Here is a 20,798-nt window from a genome sequence, read left to right on the forward strand (position 1 = left end):
TCTGTAAAACTTTCATCTTTTCAATAGAAAATACGACACATTCATAAAATTGGTTTTTTATTTTGATAAAATCCTTATAAATACCAAAGCACTGGATCAACTCCACTGTTTTCAATATGTAAAAAACAGCTAAAACTTTTGTTTCTGATATGAAGCAGTAGCCTTATTACTTTCTCTGCTGAGGCAAACAAACTTTATAACCTTCATGCAATTTGTAAACATTTTGTTCATGTTCTGCAGCTACTCACGTGACAGGGAAACATATCAGATCCAACACTAAGTCTAAAAAAGGGTGTGAAAACACACAACACACTCCTGCTCTCTCCACACACACTTTCCAGATGTCCTCATTCAGAAAGAACCAAACTGAGGTCTTTTCAGCTGCATTCCTCTCCCTATGCCAGAAAACAAAAAGTGCCTGCAGATCTTTCCCCTGTGGTTAACACTTGTACCTGCTGCCAATGACAAATGCCTTTTATTTCTCCCATGGTCTATTTGTGTTCTTTCCTTCAGAAAACATTCAGAAGGCATCAAGAGGCCTTGCAGCAATAGTAGCTATATTCTGGGGAGGAGAAAACAAAAAAATCCACCTATCTTAAACTCAGCTAAAATATCTATGGTTCTATGTCTAATTTATTCAGTTATAAGAAGGCATATAAAGTCAATCCTGATTGTGATTTCCCTCATGTTTGTCCATCTAAGATCAAAAGACGTGTTGAGGTAAAAGGCACAGCCTATATAACCTATAAAAAAATCAAATTCATGGAAAGCAGTCGTGGAAGTCATGTCAGAAGTACTACAGAGTTTGGTGGTAGTTACTGCCCATGAAACCTCTAGCTGCCTCTTTCAGGTATCACTGGTTTTTGCTATGTAGTTCTCACAGTCTGAGGGTAAATCTAATCCTATACTAAGCTACATCCTATGGCAAGTTCATTAAAAATAATAAAAATAAATTTGGCGTAAAGCAATTATATTCAGATAACAAAAGCTCCTGAGAGAAACACAGGCTCAAGTCAATTCATAAAGACAGACATTTCAACACATCGCTGTTGAGGGTTGATCTTTTATTAGATATTGACTTGATTCTGATTTCTTTGGCTTGCTCTAACTGCTATCTTTGGTCTTGAAATAGAAGTGCAACCACCCAAGTTCAGCTATGACAGCAGAACATCAGCCAGTACCTAGCAGACATTACATACCTGAGTAGTGCTCTGCTCCACTGCAAGATGTGAGGTATGCAGCGTGTGTTTCACACTGCAGTGTGCAACGTGTCTAGTGTGAGATGGACTGGAGCAACAGCTACCCCTGACCCCTGATTTAAGTGGTAGGAGTCTGATGCTACATGGATATAGTGTTACAGTCCCTTATTGTTCACCAAATGCAACAGACTGGATTTAGGAATGAACAGTTCCCTCTATGCCCTTCCACCTTGCAATTTTCAGGTTTCAGGACAATTTCATCACTATATGTGGTGGAATTCAGGAATACCTAATCCACCTGATGTGATCCTGCAATATACAAAATCCTTACTATTTGCTTTTTAAAAAAAAATATCAATCAGTACATCATTACTGTTATGCAGCAGTCAGAATAACAGAATCACATAAATATGTTTTGCTTAAATGCTGTTAGTCATTATTGCTTTTTGTAGGAAGGTAAGCATGGTATTGCAGAAGTCAGCAATGAATTACATCAGCCTTGAAATATTTTTTCTTGGGAATTACAGTGTCAAGTCTTATATAGAAGCTAAATGTTATGTTAGAGACCAGAAGAATAATCCCAGAACATTTTTTACTGCCATTAATATCAGGAATCCTGTTCAGAAATTTGGTGGCAAATTCTGGACAACGCCTTCACTACATCTGTCCCTTACAATTAGCATTGCCCTCTGTGCATGCAATGCTAACACTTCAATGCTCCCAAACCAACACACTCAAACACAGTCAGACCTGTTAATATTGATGAACCTGCAACAACTCAGGACATACTTCTGTGTGAGAAATGACTGCATGGTAACAGTAATAAAACAACACATATTTGTTAAAACAACTCACCAAAAAAAAAAAAAAAAAACCCAACCTAAAAATCACAAAGTATATTAACTATTAAAATTAATTCAGCCTTTGGTTTCAGAGGGAGACTACTCTGGCTTTACTGCTTTAATTCCTTCTGACTTCTCGTCCCTTTAAAGGCTGGGGAGGCCGGTAGTTTCTCAGCAAGCAGCAGGCAACCTCATCTTCAGCAGTGCTCAGGAGGCTGCGGAATTTGGCTAGCTGCAATCAAAAGAGACATAAGGTTCAGCAGAAAAACCTCACACTCATACTAATGAAAAAGCATATAGTAAATATTAAAGATACTTGTCACCTTTTTTTCTACCAGGAAGAATGGAACTGTATTTTTCTATGGCATGTGGGGAGTAGCAATTTCACCATTTCTGTCCTTGCAAATGAAAAACGCCAACTACTGAGAAAATCTCCCAAATACTTGTCAAATTGAAACTGTGCAGAAAGATTATTTGTTTCCTATATTCACACTTTGTCTTCCATAACCTGATCAAAACCAGGGGTTTTTATATTTTTTAGTTTGATTTTAGAGTTTGGAGATTCTGGAATGTTTTGTGCCAAAAATTAGATTTCTCATGTGCACCTGTGTCCATCTTCGTGTTCAAAGAGTACATTCACAATTAACCTGGAATAGTAGGTGGGGTGCTATAGAAAGCTTCTGTAATTAGAACTTTTCATATATTAAACATGTACTCAAACCAGGAGAGACTCCAAATTCTTCCCTTGTGGAGACACAGAACAAGCAGTTATTCATACCTCCGCATAAGATTCTCTGCTTAAGCTGATCTCAGCAGAAACACAGATCAGAGTTCCACATCTAAACCTCAGGAAATCCAGGTCTAATTTCTGACCTGAAGTTTAGTATTTTGTCTAATTTCTAATATTTTTGATATTTACTATTCCTATATACCACCTTACTTCCCTTCTAGGTTACCAAAGGTAGGACAGCACTAAAATAATTCCATTATAATAGAGCATTTAGTTGTTTGGCACATTACATCTTAGTTGCATTAAGAGCAAACAAAGTCAATACTATCTTACTTCACCCCATTCTAAACCTAACATTTGTAATTCAGGCTCCCTGTGAGTTTCTAAAAACTTAAAATTTATTTTTAATTTATTTCAACCTGAAAAGTGCACCAAAAAGTAGGTAATAATTTGTAAAGGCCTGAAGAAATATGAACTTGAGAAATAAGATTAAATGACAAAACAGTATCCGTCATGGTGATGACTGATCAATCACAATGGTGGACATTACTGGAAACAAACATTTTTAGCTACATGCATGCTTATATTTATAAGAATATAGCACATTTATACTTTAATACATAAGATATAGCTACAGTCTGTGAAAAATGACTAGTAAAGAATCACTGTATTTGACATTGTTTGTGACACCATGTCCTCTGAACCTGTTACACGTGGGTATTTTCATACAGTATTTCACATTTTAGAATGGATTAATTATAGATTAGCCCAAATAAGAACCTTTTAACCTGAACAATGGCTTGTCGTTTGGAAGTTGTTATCTTAACACAAATTTTTAATCCTAGATCCATATGCATTGCAGCAAGTCTTACAAAGTCAGATTGAGGGGATTGGGGAAGAGATACAGATGAGCAAAATGCACATGTTGAGCAAGTTCATGATTTCAAATCACTTACAAACAGAATCTGAAGTCTCCTGACTAACAAGCAATCCATTCAGTGAACTGTCTTAATATTTTGCACAAAGACTAAAGTTACCATTTCTGCTGAGTATGTGGCTTAGGGTACTGAATTTCCTGAGGTATTTGTAATATTGACCATGAATGAGACAAACACGGTGGTACAAAAATCTTAAGGTTTACATTGTGCCCAGAATATTGTAATATCTTATCTTATTGTAACGTACTTATCAACATCCAATATTAGAATCTACAATCAGTGTCTCCAGTGGGAAAAACTCTTTATACCAAAGATGACCAGCCCACTGGGTGTCACTGTTGCAACATTAATATATAGCATGAAGCTTAATTTAACAAGAACTGTAAGTAGATAGTAGATTCCTCAGATAGCCTAACATAAACCCCAACTTATTCCAATTGTATTTGCTTTTTGTTATTCTATTCAATTCACCAAGTTTTATACATCTGGAATCCAAGAAGAAATTCACTATTGATCTGCCAAATAAAAATGCCAGAGAAGAGGTTTGAGCAGGATATGAAAATAATCAAATCAGGTGGAACTCCAGGACTTCTAAGTGTCACCAGAATCTCTTTTTTCCATAAATTCCTTGTGGGTTATTTCTGATTGTTAATTTTTAGAGTATGCAGATTCTTTTTTAAAAAGTGGATAATAAATAGCTGTCATGCAAAGAAAGGCAACAAGTCAGGATAAATTTATAGACATATTTTGTCTTGGAAAATTTGATAAGGTATGCAATGCCAAGGTCTGTAAAAAATATATATTTTTTGGGTGGCATTTACAATTTCAAGTCTTACAAAAGCAACAGTTCTACAGCACTGAAAAATCAAAAAATACCTGTTCAGAACAAACACTTATGGGCTCTCTCAGAACAATCCAAATGACACTCTCAAGAAGAGGTGGAACAGTGAGAGAGCCAAAGTAAGTCCAGTAGTCCAGGGACTTGGGAAGCAGACAGCTAGGATCGAAGTTTGTGAATAGAGCTCTTTTACCCTGCAAAGAAGAAAAAAAAAAAGCTCAAAGTGGTTCTAGATTAAATATATCTAGAAATTTATTTCTTACACAAAGTTTTTTTAAAAAAAAAGAAAAAACAGGGCAATATTATTTAAAAGAAAGAGGCCAAGATAAATCATGCCAAAGGCAGTAGAGCTTGTTCCACTGTAGGGTGGGCTGCCAGCATCCTGGACAATCACAGCAGACGAGCCAGTGCCCTTCTGATGGGGCCCTACCTTGGTGCCAGCTTTGCTGCTGCTGTTCTTGATGCTGGCAGGACACCATCAAAGGTGCCATGTTAGCAGAGGCTCCCCATAGTTACAAATGACCAGGAGATGGAAGTTGGAAGGAGAGGTGAGAAGATGTTAGACTTTCAATGTGGTCTCTATGGGGTTGGCAGAGTAACCCCACAGGTTACTGCCACCTGCCTCCCTCCTCAGTCACTCCTCCCAGGCCCACGGGTTACTACTTCTCCCTGTCCTGGCTGCCAGGGCAGAGATGCCTGTACAAAACATGATGTTTTGAGTCTGGCTGATTTTTCTCACACAAACAATAGCTTAGTTCTCACCCTACCTCAGCAAAACAGAGGAGAATCCTTTCCCTCATCTTTTTTACAACTTCCCATAAAATATGTTCTCCTGCTACTATTCTCATAGCAACAGATTTGTCAGAGACTAGGTTCTGTGAGGAATTTTTTTTTTCCTCTGATCCCTTATTGTATAAAAATTATTGTTCGACTGCTTACTTTTCAACTGTACCTAACAAGAATGTTCCTAACCAGTCCCAAATCAGAGTTGGATATGGATAGCTACGAAATTAGGGACTAGGGAACATGGAGGTGACAGGAGGAGCAGCCAGATTACCAAAAAACCAAAATAACAAAAGCAACCACCATTCTTTTAGAAGCATTTGTTCACCTTGATTCTGATGGTGTCCAAGCGGTCAGTAATCTTCTTCAGCTGAGGGTTGCATTCACCAATCTATTAACACCAGAGAAAAAAGAAACAGTTGAACTCCAGAGAAAAACAGCAAAAATAAATAATCAAAAGGCAAATGCATAATGAAACTGTTTTATATAACTTTACTTAAGTGACTGTGAGATCTGATGCATTTTGTGAGTATGAACCTGTGACTAACTGGTCCTTAGAAATAGTACTAGCTGTTAAGAAGATCCACTCCCTTGCTGACATTATTTATTCTGGCTATTCATAGTAATTATTTCAGCTACAAAAGACCCACAAACTTTACACTGCAGGGGAATAAAAGCAATTTATTTTTCATGTTTTATATGCAGGATATTAAAAGTTGCAGACTTACATCTGAAATTTAAATTGCTTAAAACAGTGAAAACATCATTCTTATGTATCTCAAGCACAATTTGTGTGTGAAGAAATCCAGTGAAACTTTCCTTGAATCATTATAATGTAAACGGGAAAGACAGAATTACTGAAGCAGGTCTTTGCAACCGCTGCATGTCATGACTCCCTGACTGTGCCAGCACCAGCATCAGCACTAACTGTGCTCAGGAAGCTGTGGCAGCCAGGCAGAAACCACAGATTTGACCAAAGGCCTATCCTTTGTCATGGACTGTGTGAATTTTCCATCTACTTCTTCATGCAGATGTCAATGAAGCTGTTGCAAGAGTTTAATTTCATCTTAGAACAGGTACAAAAGGCAAAGATGTATTTAACAATTAAAAGGAAATCCTCCAGTTTCTCAGTTTTGGTTTATTTTATTTATTTTTCAGAAGAAACTACCACTGCAGAAACAAACTGTTAAAGAAGCGTTCGAAACAAATAAGACCACCCTCCTAAAGAAACTTGTTAGTCAAGTACAAATTATTGGGATCCACATAGAATCATAAAATCATAGAATGGTTTGGGTTGGAAGGGATCTTATAGATCACCTAGTTCCAACCCCCCTGCCATGGGCAGGGACACCTTCCACTAGACTGGGTTGCTCAACCTGGCCTTGAGGAGGATCCACATACGGATGGGGCATCCATATGGGGCAGCTGAATTAAGGTGCACATCTTCTGTTGTACAGGAGTGCAGACTGGGCAAACTGAAGAGCTTCACTGTCTTGAAAATCTATTAATTTGATATTTTTATCTTCAAGGGAAAGGCAACAGTATGAAGGAAACAGAGTAATTTAATGCCCATATAAAACAAGTATCTCTTTAGCAATAATTATACCAACCATCACCATTATCCCTTCGGGCTTATAATGCAGATTTATCAGGAGGGCTGAGGCAATTTTTTCTTACCTTCAGAAATACAGCCATGACTGCTAATCCATCTGACTGACGAGCTGCCTCAACAAAACTGGAATACTTTTCTGCGTTCCAGTGGACCACATGAAGCTGAAAAGCAAGAGACACAGACAGCATCAACTCTCGCTGAACTCAAATAGTCACAAATGAATACTACAACTTTACTGATTTTCTCTTTGTACTTCACTCTTTGTATTCAGAACCATTCAGTTTTCTAAATGCAATTATTTTTTTAAATTGGTAAATACATAGTTCACACAAATGGCAAAAAGCATTTCCAGTGGCTGGGATTATTCAAAATTTAGCAGCAATCAACACATTACAGTGTCTGGCAAACTGCTGTTGGGTCCCCAGATTTTGAACAGAGAAGCTAAGACAGGATAACCCATGGTTATATAACTAAAGCTTTTAAATCCATTTTTAGAACAGCTGTTTTTTAAAAGTGATTGACAATCATGAGAATGTTATTAGTTGCTCTTTTTTTCCTTAATCAAGCTTTCAGTAACATTAATCAGCCACATAAGTAGCTAGAAAACAGGCAGAGGAACACACATTAAACTTGTACTGACCTCTTCCCTAGTTTAGTTTAAGCTGAACATCAAAATTTAATTTTTGATACTTTCCAAATGTCGTTTTCTATGATTACCAGTAGTTAGGCACTTACAAGCAGCTTGATTATCTCAGGTTTGAGCATCTGCATTTCCAACATGCATTATTCTGGAACTGTCCTGTGGTAGCTGCTTAAGCTTAAAGACACCACTTAGGTGGGGAAAGGAAAAGCCAGTGGTGTCTACCCCCATATCACCTCAGTCCCTTTTGCTAAGCCAGGATTCCTAAATCCTGGCCACACTCTACAGCAGGAGCTTCTGGTTCCCGGGAAGCACCAGGTCATCCCAGCCTTGAGCAATGGTCCATCTGCCAAACTGGAGAGAGCACAAACACTCACACAGCGCTTAAGACTAAGTACTTCACAAACATTAATTACTCTCAGAAGTCCTCAGTGGATTAGTAACTCTTATGACCCATAGCTTTTAGATAAGGAAAGAGAGGGTCAGAAACAGGGCATATGATTGGCTTTTCTAAAATTGGTGATCATCTTTTCAGACTTTGAACTTTACTCTTTAGGAGCGCTGAAAAGCAGCTCCACTGAATGACATAAACTGGGATGAACCCCTGAAAAAAAAAGCCTTGCCCTTGGATTACAGCACTTCAAGACCTCGAAAGTAAGAGCAATATAAGAAAGCTGGAATTTGCTTTAAAGACTTTCTATGGGAAGAAACATAGCTGCGTGACTGAAACAGGAATCTAGGAGTGTGAAGATTTTGACTCTGAATCTCAATCCTTGCCTAACCTCTATGAGTTTTAATTTTCCATATCTGTAAAACAGAGCCATTACTTGGTGTTACAGGGTATAATTAATGTTTGTTAAGCACTTGGACTCTAAAGTGCTGAAACATTACTTCCAGCAAGTAAGTATCCCACTGAAATCAATAATAATACATGGTATGCTCACAATGAAACACATGCTGGCTCACAGCTTCAGAGATCCTTGAAGGAAAGTTGCTGAAAACATTATAAATTAAGCTGAGAGAAGAACACAGTCCACTAAACCATTCTCAGATGCTTTAGTATCCTGGAGCTCATAGCGCTTGCACCACTCACTATTTTAAGTTCACAAAGGCTACACTGAACAACTTTTAAACAATTACATTTTTACATACACAAAAATGAAACAGATACTCTCAGTCAGAATTGACTTTTATTGTGGATTTAAAAAAAAATAAAAAAAACAACAAAGAACAAAAAGCAAAATTCCCGCAGCTAAATAAAGCCCACTCCCACTCCCTCATAGCTTTGCCAAAAAACCCCCAAACCACCCCCCCAAAAAACCAAAACCCCAAACAAACAGAGCTGTGCAACACTTTTGGGTACAGCCCCATTCTCATTGGCTTGTGACTTCTCTTTAAGGAATATATCCCGTCTTACCACCGCTCTGTCACTGCAGCTTGTGAAGAGACCTTGATCAGACCATACGTTGTCACAAAGAATGGAGCCATGGATCCCTTCTGCTTCCTGGTAGGATTAGGGGGCTGAACCTTGCAGTCTTCTTTACCTGTACACTAATTCTTTCTTCAACTTGGTTGATGCTTTTTTTTTGCAATCTTACACATCTTCCTTATGAAGGTGAGCACTGAAACCATCTTCGTGTTTCCTTCTGAGGTATTTTCTTTTGTATGACCAGTGCTCAGAAGCCTTGATCTTAATTCTGGGTTTCTTATCCCAAAGCCAAAGTGTCATCTAGAGAGCTTCTTGTGGAGGGTTACCCAACCAACGGGTAACGGAAAGGTTTTTAGACTGGCTAGAAATTCAGAGATATTTTCTCCTTCCATTTGGTTTCTTAGATGGGAAACATATATATATTTTCTCAGCTAGAAATTTGGTTTTGGTACTTAATGGTTTTAAAGCACCTCTATTAATTCTTTATATTCCATCTCACCTGGTTCCTGTGGAAAACATAAGCCTTTAAACACTGCAAATGTCACTTTTCCCCATTAGTGTTAGAAAACTGATTTTTTTTCTGACCACTATCTCTTATAGCATTTCCAGTAAAATCTGACCATATCACTGTTCATACATTTAATTTTTTTCTTCTTTAGTATTGTCTTTTATTTGTCCATTACCATTTATTTTTATACTTTTTACTTCTTTTTAACCCCAGAAAACTCTTCACTGTCTGCACTATTTGTTGTTAAAGGTCTCAGTCTCATCAAAATACTCCACGTTACTTCTGTTTGCAAAGAGAATTCAGGTACAGAATACTTTTTACTGCAGACTACTCAAATGCACCGAGGAGACAGAGTGGGAGTGAACTCTCCGTGCCAGAGCAGACGGTACACTTCTCCCTGTGGCACGCTGCCTCCCCTGAAACGCAGTACCTCCACAGACAGCAGGCACCCCACAGATATTAAGGTCTGGTTCTCAAAGAAAGTCATAACCACCATATTGCTAAATGCACCACAAAATGCAACACTCCTAAGTCTTGCATAAATTTTACACTGCACAGGCCCCAAATCAAATAATTCTGTGGTCTGTAACTGAAGCTGACTTTGAAAATATTCTCCAAGGAAGAGACAGTGAAAGACAAAGTTTTAAAATAACTCTTGAACATTAAATCTTGCTCATATCAAGCTCTTGTCTTCTGTACTCCTTTTTTATTCCTCTCCAAAGCTTTCAAATACATTCTCTTTTGAGAAAGGACCAAACATACAACACTTCAGGAAGACCGCTTGTCTTTTAGTAAAATGGGGGGAGAATGAAAAGCATGAAAAGGAGGGGCAACATTATTCTTACAGTGGAAAACTAGTCACAAGCTTAGAGGTACAGAAGACTCCGTGTAAAGCCTTACCTCTGCTGCGTACTTCATCCCATCGACCGCATGCTCAGAGCCGGCTTCGTCGTTGGACCCCCAATGGAAGTGAATCTGGCGCAGCCTGTAGGTCCCGCTGAGTGGCCCCCCGGTCAGCACTGGAAACCCAAGCAGAGGAAAAGGCTTCACTGCAGGAACGGGAGCCACTATCCGCATCCTCTAACCAGACTTCACTTCGGACAGTCCCCTACTCCTTCTCAAAAGCTGTCTCAGATGGCTTCCTATTTCTTTGAAGTACTACAGAAACCCTCACTTGTCCAGAATATTACTTTCAAAATTGCATTTATGTGTAGATTAGTGGGTTATGGCCCACTAAAGGGTACATATATTGTTATCACCAGGTTTGTCTTGCTATGGGCTGGATATTTCTCAGAAGATGGGAAAATATTTCTATTTTGCAAGTGGTTTTCTGTCTTGAATGTATTTAAAAGAATCACTGAGAAATTAAGCTTAAAATACAGGTTTTATGAATAAAGAGGAGGATCAGAAAAATATAATGTGAACAGAATTTCTTCTCTTTGAAATTTGGAGGAAAGTAGGTGGAGCTTAAAATAATTTTCAAGGCTCTTTCTGTCAGTTGCAACTAGATCCAGTTACATCAGATCGAAGTCTGAGAAAAAGGAGCATATATTAACATAAATAAAATGAAGTCAGCTATATATGCATTGTACAACTGCAATATTTCTGACACTTAATGAGCCATTTATTTCAACTTAACAGGCATATGGGTGGGTTTTTCATTGTTTTGCTTTTGGAAGTGCTCGTTTTTGCTAATCAGAGTTGGAACCAAACCATCTCTGCATAGAGACTTGAACGTCAATCACATTCGGAAAGACTCCTTATTCACCGCAAAACAAATGACCCGACTCTCCTGGCTCCATATCTCCTCTGAGGGTTTGGGAATTAGTCTGAGCTGGTTTACTGGCTCATTATAGAGATTTTAAGGGGAAAGAATGGGAGCTTTAACCAGATGTTTTTTAAACTAAAAGCACTGGAAAGGACAGTAGTTTTTTCTCTCTTCTAGGTTTAGTCCAAAACTTAAACTTTGTTAGGAACAAAATACCACCAAACAAGGATAAAAGAAGAATTTCTTAAGTTGCCTGTCTGCTAACACAAGTATCCTGGCTAATGAAAAGGAAGTGGAACTGTTTATCTGTGGGGCGAAATATTTCACATCCTTAAAACTTCAACTCTAAAACATGCTTTTGCAGAGCCTATAAACGTAGTGACCAAAGGGTATGGGAAAGTGGCACTCCTAAAACAAATTCCTTCTTTCAAGGACTGAAAACTTGGAGGCAAATAATCCTAGAAATGTGTAAAGACTGGTGTTCTAACTGGCTGAGGGAAAACAATTACACAGAAATGCATCAGCATTCAATGAACTACTGCTGAAAAACATGGAAAATGGCCTGAAGATGTATTTGTGCCACATCATACAGTGATGGCAAAGCCCTTCCATTCCAACAGTAATTAAGGAAGAAGTCAGTCAGAAGTTATTTAAGGCAAATATCAGCATCTCAGAGTTTGAAAAGATCTGGAAGAAGAGGTCTTTGAAACATCAATAGGCCAATTTCAGAGAATGGAGCTAATGTGGTACCCAAGAGGATAAACAGAATTATAAAAATAGTTACAGACTTGACAGCCCAGTTTCAATGCTGGCCAAAGTGAAAAAATAATTCATATAGAAGTCAGTTAATGTATTAAAAGATGCTAATGTATTTAGTACCATTTTTTTTTTTTTTCATAAAACCGCCATATGGCAGGAGTGCTTACTTCACAGGGGTGCCCCAGAGGCCAAATTTTGGCCCTAGAAAATTCAGTATTTTTTGATCAATGACCTGAAAGAAAACAAAAACATTACTGATAAAGTTTGTCAGTGACAAGTATTAGGGAAAATAGTGAATAATTCAGTTTATGGATACAGAAGGATTTGAATTCTTTGATAAGTACGGCATGATAATGGCCAAAATGTAAAGCCATGTACGTGGATTGAAGAATCTAGTCCATACAAAGATACGGAGTCTCCTGAAGGAGACTGGAGATTACATTTGTTAATTATCTGATCAACATCTGTCAGTGCTCTGCCATGACATGAACTATATCCTTGGAGATATGGCCTGAGGAAAGTGATAAGAAGAGGATCACATTGACACTGCTTTGGTACCATTGTAAGCTTAGAGATACTATATTCAGGCCCTGTCACTTCATGGATGGAATTAGAAAGTGGAAGAGGTTCTTGGTGTACTCATATTCATATTTATTACTTTTTTTTTAAAAAAATGAAAAGAAGTTTAAAGGCTGAGTTGATCTAACTCACACCAGAAATAAAGTGTGATTTCGATTTTTTTAAATTGTGAGGGTAATTAACAATTAGAACAACTTACCAAAGGCTGTGGTAGGTTCATCATCGCTGGAAATTTTGAAATCAAGATTGTATGGTTTTCTAAGAGATGTGCTTTAGTTCAGCCACGCCTACTAGGCTTGAAGCAGAGATTAATTCTGGGAAGTCCTGTGGCATCTGACACACACGAGGTCAGATCAGATCACTGACGGTCAGCTGATGGCTTTCAGGCAACATCCAATGTTGCTTGTATTAACAGAAAATTTAAGAATTAAACTAAGACTGTCTGGGAAAGCAAAGTATGATGTTGTCTCCATCTAGGTCTCTCCCTGATGCCACTGTAAGTCAATAGTTCCTCAGGACTAATGGATAGGGTGATCTCAAATCAGTCCCCCTCTGGCTTTGACCCTTGTGAATGCACGACATGGGCTTGGATCCTCAGCTAAGCCTCACGCAAGCACAACAGGATTTCATTGCTCGTAGAAACTGCACTCCTACAGTTTCAAGGCAAGGTGTGCTAGCTTGCCTACCATCCAAGAGAAGGTTTTAAAGATGAAGGCATGAACATTACAAAGTCTATGCAAAACCAGATAACTTCTAAATAAGAATTACTGCTTGCAAAAAGGGAAACTACATACTCCCAGAAAAGACTAGAACAATAACACTTTTCAGAGAAGAAAAGGAATCACTTGGGATATATTTCATTTGTTCTGTATTGGTTCCTTCCTGGCACAAAAAGCCCAGGTATGGACTGTAAAAAGGGGAAAAATATATAACCAAACCTGCAGCTAAAGTCAGATAAGAGACTTGAGCAATTCGGTTGGAATGAACCTGTAATGAGACACAAAGGATTCATCTGCAGTGAGAGAGAGCAGCATTTGAAAATTGTACACAACACTGTTCAAACAGGGAAGCTGGCACTATCTAGCTGTTTGGGGGTGGATCAAAGCATCCTTGTGAAAAGGGAATCCTAGCGCTTTCTGAGAAACACAACTTCAAACTTGTGTCCAAATATGTCCCCACATTGTATCATGCTGAAAGACAGGGAAAAAAGGAATCTCTCATCCGAAGAAGCAAGGCCTTACTGTTGATATGCGGCAGTGAGACATACCCAGGCTGTATGTACTCTATTCAGGAAATGGTGGAAGAAGATACAGTGCAACAGGAAAGGAACAAACCTGATTTGTTGACAGTGTCATCAAACTCAACACTGGTGGAGTGCCCATTGTTAAGGATGATTTTAGCAGAAGCTGGATCATAATTGGGATTTAGAGGACGGAGAGAGGGATCATACTTGGTTTCCTCAGTTTTGATGTCGATGGGTGACTGACGGTCTCCATTAGCGACAGGAAAAACCTCCTTCCAGTGGGCAGGCCCTGTAATGCATTGGAGAAAAAATTTAAATTGATGGCAGTACCCTGCTTCATATGAAAGAAGACTCTGCTTTGATTGTTCTTGTTTGCATCTTTCAAATTCAAACAGGGCACATCAGAAAAACACAAATCGAAATATTCAGCTAATTTTGCTGCACCACATTGCAACAGCAGCTCTAAGGACCCTTTATCTACCTTGCATGGTGTATCTAACCGTATTTGGCCTTTGAACAAGACCACATGCATTAGGTAGATATTTAGTTATTCACAGTTAAGACTCAACTATGCACAAGACATATCCAACAAATGCTCATTCAAATCAAGCAACCTGTATCCAACAGGCACTGTGCCCCAATAAATTTTTGACATGCCATTTTTGCCTAATATCATGTCTCATTATGTCTTTAAGGATTACCTCTTATCTATCCAGATTCCCTGAATTAAGGTTTTTTTTATACCCTAGTCATTGGCTGCAAAAGACCTGAGAACACATCTTCTACTGACTATGCTGAATGAGATGGGGAGATGTCAAAAAAGATAAAAAGGCCGCATGGTGCATGAACTCTCCTGGGGCCTGATGGCAGCGCCTGTAACCTAAGCATCACTGCACAACCGATCACCTCCTCCCAACCCATCAACGCTGCAAACCAGCTGTCACAAGAGAGTCACTCTCTAAACATAAAGTCTACACACATACACATGCACACATACACACACACACTAGTACAGTGCTGACAAAATCAGCAAAGAACAGAAATGCTCAAGACAGTGGTGCCTGCACAAGGTTTGGATTTCTACCACCTCCTGCTGATAAATGAGAGTGTATCTCCCAGACACAGACTTGCAACACCACTCACAAGAGTTAGCTAGAAATTAAAACACTAAAGAAGCTGTTAACCAATACTAGTGATCTCGAGTTAACCTTCCTCTCTCCATGCAAGCTAAGCCAAAAGTCAGCTGAAAAGCACTGTCTCTCTAAATCAATTAATATGGATATGAGAAAAATGGCAAATGTCATACTAAAATAGTAAGAAAAGCTTCACAGATGTGTGAGGTGTCTGTTGTTAAACATCAGGGTCCTCAGTAAGAATATATGTGCCATGGTTGAACCATATTTGAATAATAAACAATGTGGAAAGAGGCCATAGAAGAAAAATAGAAACAATAAGTTGCTTGGGGAATATGCTCTATAAGGTAAAGAGAGCAAATAAGGTTTAGTATGGAAAAGGGGGTAAGGTAAGGGAAAAGGGAAAAGTCTGCAGGGCTAGTCATCTTTCAGTATTATAAAGAGCATAGCACTTGTTTTTCCTCCAGGCTTATCATGGGTGAGAAGCATAATAAATCAACTCAGAGAGAATGGATATAAGCAAAACTTCAGTATGAGCATCAGAAACTGATCTTGTAAAATCTACATCACTGAAAATCCTCATAACTCCCTATACTGAAAGTAACTGATATTAGTCTAAAAATCAGCCTGTTGGGTCTTTCCGGATGGCTTAGCACTTAAATAAACATGATGACAACAAAGGATTAAAATGTATTACGCTGTGATTAATAGCCTAACATCAAAAGTTATCAGATACTTTTCTCTCCTCGACTTCAATAGAAGTGAACATAGCTCAGAAACTCACAGGTGCTAAAATAACTCAAGTGCCCCGACAGTAAATCAGGGAGGGAAGCGTCCCAAGGCGCTGTGGGGAAGCAGCTTGCACAGCCACCTGGGCAGAGACTGACTCTCCTTTGAGCAGCACCGAAAAATGGAAGAGGGAAGAAGTACCTTGTAAAGACCAGCCTAAGATTTAAACTTCAGACAGAACAAAGGCAAGGGCCTTCAGTCTTGAGTTTGTTAAAAAGTCCTTTTGTTAATGACTTCATTAACTAAACTCATTAAGGAAACTGCTTTTAAGGCAGAAGATAAAAATCCTACTGATTTGAAATAGAAAGCTGTTTAAATGTAATTCTTCTCACTTCACAAATGGTCATCAAAGCTATTCACTATTTTAATTACATTTTAGCATATGATATAATTTTGTGTTTAGATCCTAGCACCCTGTAGTTAGAGATGCAATGCACGATTTTATTCATAAGCACCACTCCATCATTTATACCCAGCTACTGTGATTTAGGATGCTTAGAAAAAGCTTATTGCTACTTAATTGTAATGTTTTAGACACTCCTTAGCTGAGGAAAGGCAAAATATATTCACGTGTTTAACTACTTGGTCCTATTGTTCCATCTCAGAAATAACTATAGTTATTGTACATTAAATAATATGAATTATTTGCATTCAGAAACAATATGAATGTGTGAAAAAGAGGACCCAAGGCTGTGATTCTGTCATTAGCTAATTATTCTACAATAAACTTCAGTTCCAAAAAGACATTGTGTCTGCTTTTGTACTTGTCCTTAGCTCAGATGACCAAACTCATGTTTTGCTGTGGTGATTAAACATCTATCAGTAACATAAAACTGCCAGAAATCTGATCTTTCAAAGTATACAGGAAAATATTAAGAAACTTCAGCTCATTTTGTACCACTAGGTTATATCAGGTGGTATTCCTTACTAGATTATCTAGCAGCAATCTAATACAATTATCATAGTCTTGCCACTCTAGGAAAACTGTGACTCCATTGCTATGGACCTCACCCCAAAGCAAACTTTGTATGTGAGTGTTGGAAAAGAAGTCGTTATAGTTGGAAGAGATGCTCAAATGCATGTCATACAATCAGATTTAAGCCAATGGGATCTCCAGGGTGAAAATTTCTTCTGAATTTGGACCTGAATTATATGCTTCCATCTCAACATAATGTATATTTTAATTTTTGAGATACGTACTTTAGGACATACGCAGGAAATTATAACTCAACGATTGACCTCCCTTCATTTTTTAATTTACTGAAGGAACATGATTAAATATACCAATTTTTGAATTTATGAAATCCTCTCCTGTTGATGGGAAAATGTTCTGTTCCTAGAGGAGATTATCTACTAGCTCTTAACAATCAAAGCCATTGTGACCAAGATTTAGGATGAAAAACTGAACCATCAGCTCCAAAGATCGCATGCCTTTGTTTTGGACACAGAATTACCAAATGCAATGCACACCTCTGCCACCTTTAGATCAGACTATCACTACTTATGGCACCCACCAGCATTGTACACATTCAGTTCATGAAATAGATCTCATCATTAAGGCAGTTACGAATTTGTCAGGAACTAGAACTCGCTATAGCACCTAACAGTGGTGCTTTTTTGCAGCTGGAGTTAAAAGATTATGAGTTTCATCAAAAGGATAGACTAACTTGAAATGAGGCTGGTGGAGACATTGCAGGATACATTTCAATTGCAATGAGTCTCTATACTTGCATAAATAGAGCATGTACAGGTGAAAAAGTGGATTCCTTTTTTGGATAGTTTGCCATTATACGCAGAAAGTTCATTAGCTTGGTATGGTCTGACCTTTGCAGGATCACATTCTCATTTACTCCTGAAGAGAATTCATTGCCCAGTTTATCATACACAAAATGCTTAAATTTATAGAGTTAGGTTTGTAAGTTATGTGTGTATTAGCTTACAATAAGACTAACTCAAATAAAAACAATTGGAAATTCAAAATGGATAAATTAAGTGCTGTTTTTTAAAGCAGACATCAAAATTATGTAATTATTCTCAGGGAGGAAAAAATAGTATAAGGAATTACTGTTGGACTCGAAGATCTTAAAGGTCTTTTCCAACCTAAATGCCTCCATGAAATCATATCCTTTTTTATTTATGAAACTTCTCAGTGTTATAGTAGTAACTAGATCAAGAGATGTTTTTGCAGCAAAACACAATACATGTAAGTACTTTCCATATATTTTATTAAACAAATAGTAAACTGAAGGCAATTGATTCTTGATTTGTGCTTTAACTAAGACAATTCCCTAGTTAACTAAAAGGATTGTTTCTGTGAAGGGGCAAGAACATTTCTCTCTTCACAGGAACTTTGAGCCAGCAAAGAAACACATGCATGATGCCACACTGAAGCCCATTTTCAAGATCTCAGTATTATGTCTTCACACATAAGACCAACTAAACTGTAAGTTAAGAACAGTGGCAAGAAAGCAAAGGCCAAGTTTTGCACAGGAATAAAATAATACCTCTTTGCATTTCAGAAATACGTGCATCAACGCAGGGGAGAACATTTAATTCTGTGTACAACAGTCAACCCATGTGCTTATACATAGATATACCACATATGCAGACACGTCTGTGTAATATTTGACAGTTTATGTACATAATGATTTCTGTTGTGATTATTATTGCTAAGGGGCAGATGAGTTTTCCCCTGGTTTAAAAATAACCCTGCGCTTTTATCACTGCAAGTAACAAATGCAGAAAACTCAGAGTGAATGCAGATGGCTTTCCAACTCTTCAGGAAGTCAACTTTAACACATGACACCACATTTAATTAATTTCACTTTGTTTCTGCCTCATTAGTTGCAAAAGTTAATCTTAGTTTCAGGGAAACTATTTGCAAGGCCATGCAGGGCAACAAAATTTTTCAAGAATCAAAGCAATGTCCTGTATCTGGTATTCAGCCAAACAAGAAACAAGAAAAACCAATAAAATAAATGCATAAGAAGAGAAAAAGCTGAGAAATAAAACTGATGCTAGAGAACAGCAGTGAAGTGTTAGATATCCATGACTCTCTCCTTTAGTCTCCTGTGAGGGGTGGGGGAAGGGGATGGACTGATGAGGAACTACCCACCCTGCAGCTGCTGTGGGGTCCAAGAAAGGAGAGAAAGCCAAACGTCACCCCAAATATGTTATCAGTCAGTAAACAGAGTTTATAGGAGAAATGGGGCCTCAAGCAAGGTCCAGGGCCACCCCGATAGAATTTCTGGTGCCCTTCCCTTCCTAGAAGTTGAGAATAGCAAAGGAGGAGGGATAGGATAAGGGAGGGAAAGTGGGCTTCTTATCTGGACAGTGCAGGTGAAGTCCACAGCACTCTTGGAAAACATATGGAGAAACAAATTTGAAAAACAAGACCCATTTACGTCTTCAGGGGAGGGGTAGAGTAGACTGCACAACAGTAGATAACACGCCTAATCGTTGCAACATCGCTGTGATCCACCACCACCCAGTTTTTCAGGAAAAGTATATCCATCCAGAAAAGATGGAACAAAAGGACCAGGAAGGAGAGGTAGTACTTGAGTAAACAGAGTTCCAAACTCTCTGTGTATGTCTCTGTGCATACCCCTGTATGCATTAGCATATTGAAATATATAGCTTTCTCCTTTTACTATCATGGTATTTCTTTCTCTGTGTATTATAACACACAACGTAAGTTATTCCATTTATTTTACCAGAGCTGAGGCCCCAATTTACAAAAGCGCTTTCATTTCCACTTGCATGACTCGTGAGCCAGTCTGCACACAGGAGCAGCGTTTGCATGACTTACAATGCAAAACACGAGGAAAGTCTTTAAGCCTGTTGATGAGCAGCACATCTTGGGACTTCAAAGACCAACAAGATTAAGGAAACCATGAAACAACCAAAATCCCAAAGCAACTCCTCTTAGGTGCATATACATTCAAATGACCGATCCTAGGATCTAGTATTTCCCACCACTGAACAGGAGCAGGACACAGCCGGAATCAGGCACTGCCGATACAGCAGCTCCCATCGCTGTGCCTGGCTAATAAATAAATACCCGATACGCACACGCAGCTGATCGACTCGACGAGCAAACGGAATCCCTACAGGGAGCGATGCAGACCCACCTCCGCGCCAACCCCCGACCCGCCTCTGGCTGGCGATGCTGCACGCACCAAGCACCTCTCTCAGCAGGCAGCCTCGCATCATTCCGAGCCAAAAATCTGCTCGGTCTCCACCTCGCAAAGCCTCGACAGCATTTCAGCTCATTCAGCTTCCTGACGGGCTCGGGAGCTGCCGAAGCCAGCTGCGGGAGCTGCCCTCGGGGGGACCCCTCTGGCCGCGGCGGGAGCGGCCGCCCCGACGGCCCCGCGGGAAGCGCCGCGGCCGCCCCCAGCCCCCCGCCCGCCGCCCTACCGTTGTGCTCGTCGTATCCCCAGTGCAGCATGGCTCTGGTCTCCTGTCGGGACGGGACGGGCCGGGCCGGGCTGGGCTGGGCTGGGCTGGGACGGGAGAGGCGGCCGCGCCGTCACCGCCGCCCGCTTTGAAGGCGACGGGCGGTGACGCCCCGATGCTCGGGCGCCGATAAGGAGCCTGCAGCGCTCCGCGCCCGCGCAGCCCGGCCCCGACCCATCCGTTCCGATTCTCGCCCACCGCCCGCCGCCGCCCAGCATCCCCGCCGTGCCGTCGGGGCGGCCCGGGGGGCCGCGGCCGGCTGACAGCTGCGGGGCCGGCTCGCACGGGACCGCTCCAAGAGAGTGACGGTGTTACCCTCCGCCAGCCGCCTGCCCGCAAGAGGCACGAGTCGGGGCCAAGGGAAATGGGGGAAGTAAGGGTCTGTTGCTGGGGTGACCCCCCGCCCCCCGAAAGTCAAGCAAAGCGACCATCGCTGCCCGGCCCCGCTGCGTCCCCCGGCGGGCCCCTGTGCCCCCCCCCCCTTACTCCGAGGGGAGGGAAGCTGATTCCCTTCGGAATTGGCCCTGGACAGATTCACGCTTTACAGGCG

The 20,798-nt window shown here is 39.9% G+C and overlaps 1 protein-coding gene across 3 annotated transcripts; it reads right to left on the reverse strand.

Annotated features, from left to right (window-relative positions):
* Positions 1–44: 44 nt before the first annotated feature.
* LOC141919971 (carbonic anhydrase 13-like) lies at positions 45–20,361 on the reverse strand. 3 transcript variants are annotated; one of them, XM_074816635.1, is made up of 7 exons: positions 20,210–20,361; positions 13,960–14,157; positions 10,420–10,538; positions 7,008–7,103; positions 5,659–5,721; positions 4,586–4,741; positions 45–2,273 (listed from the first exon to the last, which is right to left on the reverse strand). In XM_074816635.1, exons 1-7 carry the CDS (start codon positions 20,238–20,240, stop codon positions 2,160–2,162), a joined length of 777 nt encoding a protein of 258 aa, XP_074672736.1. In that variant the 5' UTR covers positions 20,241–20,361; the 3' UTR covers positions 45–2,159. The 3 variants fall into 3 exon arrangements, with proteins under 3 accessions (XP_074672736.1, XP_074672715.1, XP_074672726.1); XM_074816614.1 differs by lacking the exon at positions 20,210–20,361 and adding an exon at positions 19,921–20,154; XM_074816625.1 differs by lacking the exon at positions 20,210–20,361 and adding an exon at positions 19,969–20,151.
* Positions 20,362–20,798: the final 437 nt, after the last annotated feature.

The sequence above is a fragment of the Strix aluco genome, chromosome 1 (genome assembly GCF_031877795.1).
Source record: "Strix aluco isolate bStrAlu1 chromosome 1, bStrAlu1.hap1, whole genome shotgun sequence".
Classification (NCBI taxonomy): Eukaryota; Metazoa; Chordata; class Aves; order Strigiformes; family Strigidae; genus Strix; species Strix aluco.

What these genes read in the sequence shown, in the direction of transcription:
- LOC141919971 (XM_074816614.1), bottom strand. Translation starts at nt 20,002, where the DNA reads ATGATGCGAGGCTGCCTGCTGAGAGAGGTGCTTGGTGCGTGCAGCATC. An exon ending in GGATGAAGTACGCAGCAGAG is followed by an intron (nt 7,104 to 10,419) that starts GTAAGGCTTTAC and finishes CTTGCTTTTCAG; the next exon opens with CTTCATGTGGTCCACTGGAA. An exon ending in TGGACACCATCAGAATCAAG is followed by an intron (nt 4,742 to 5,658) that starts GTGAACAAATGC and finishes TCTTCTTTGCAG; the next exon opens with GGTAAAAGAGCTCTATTCAC.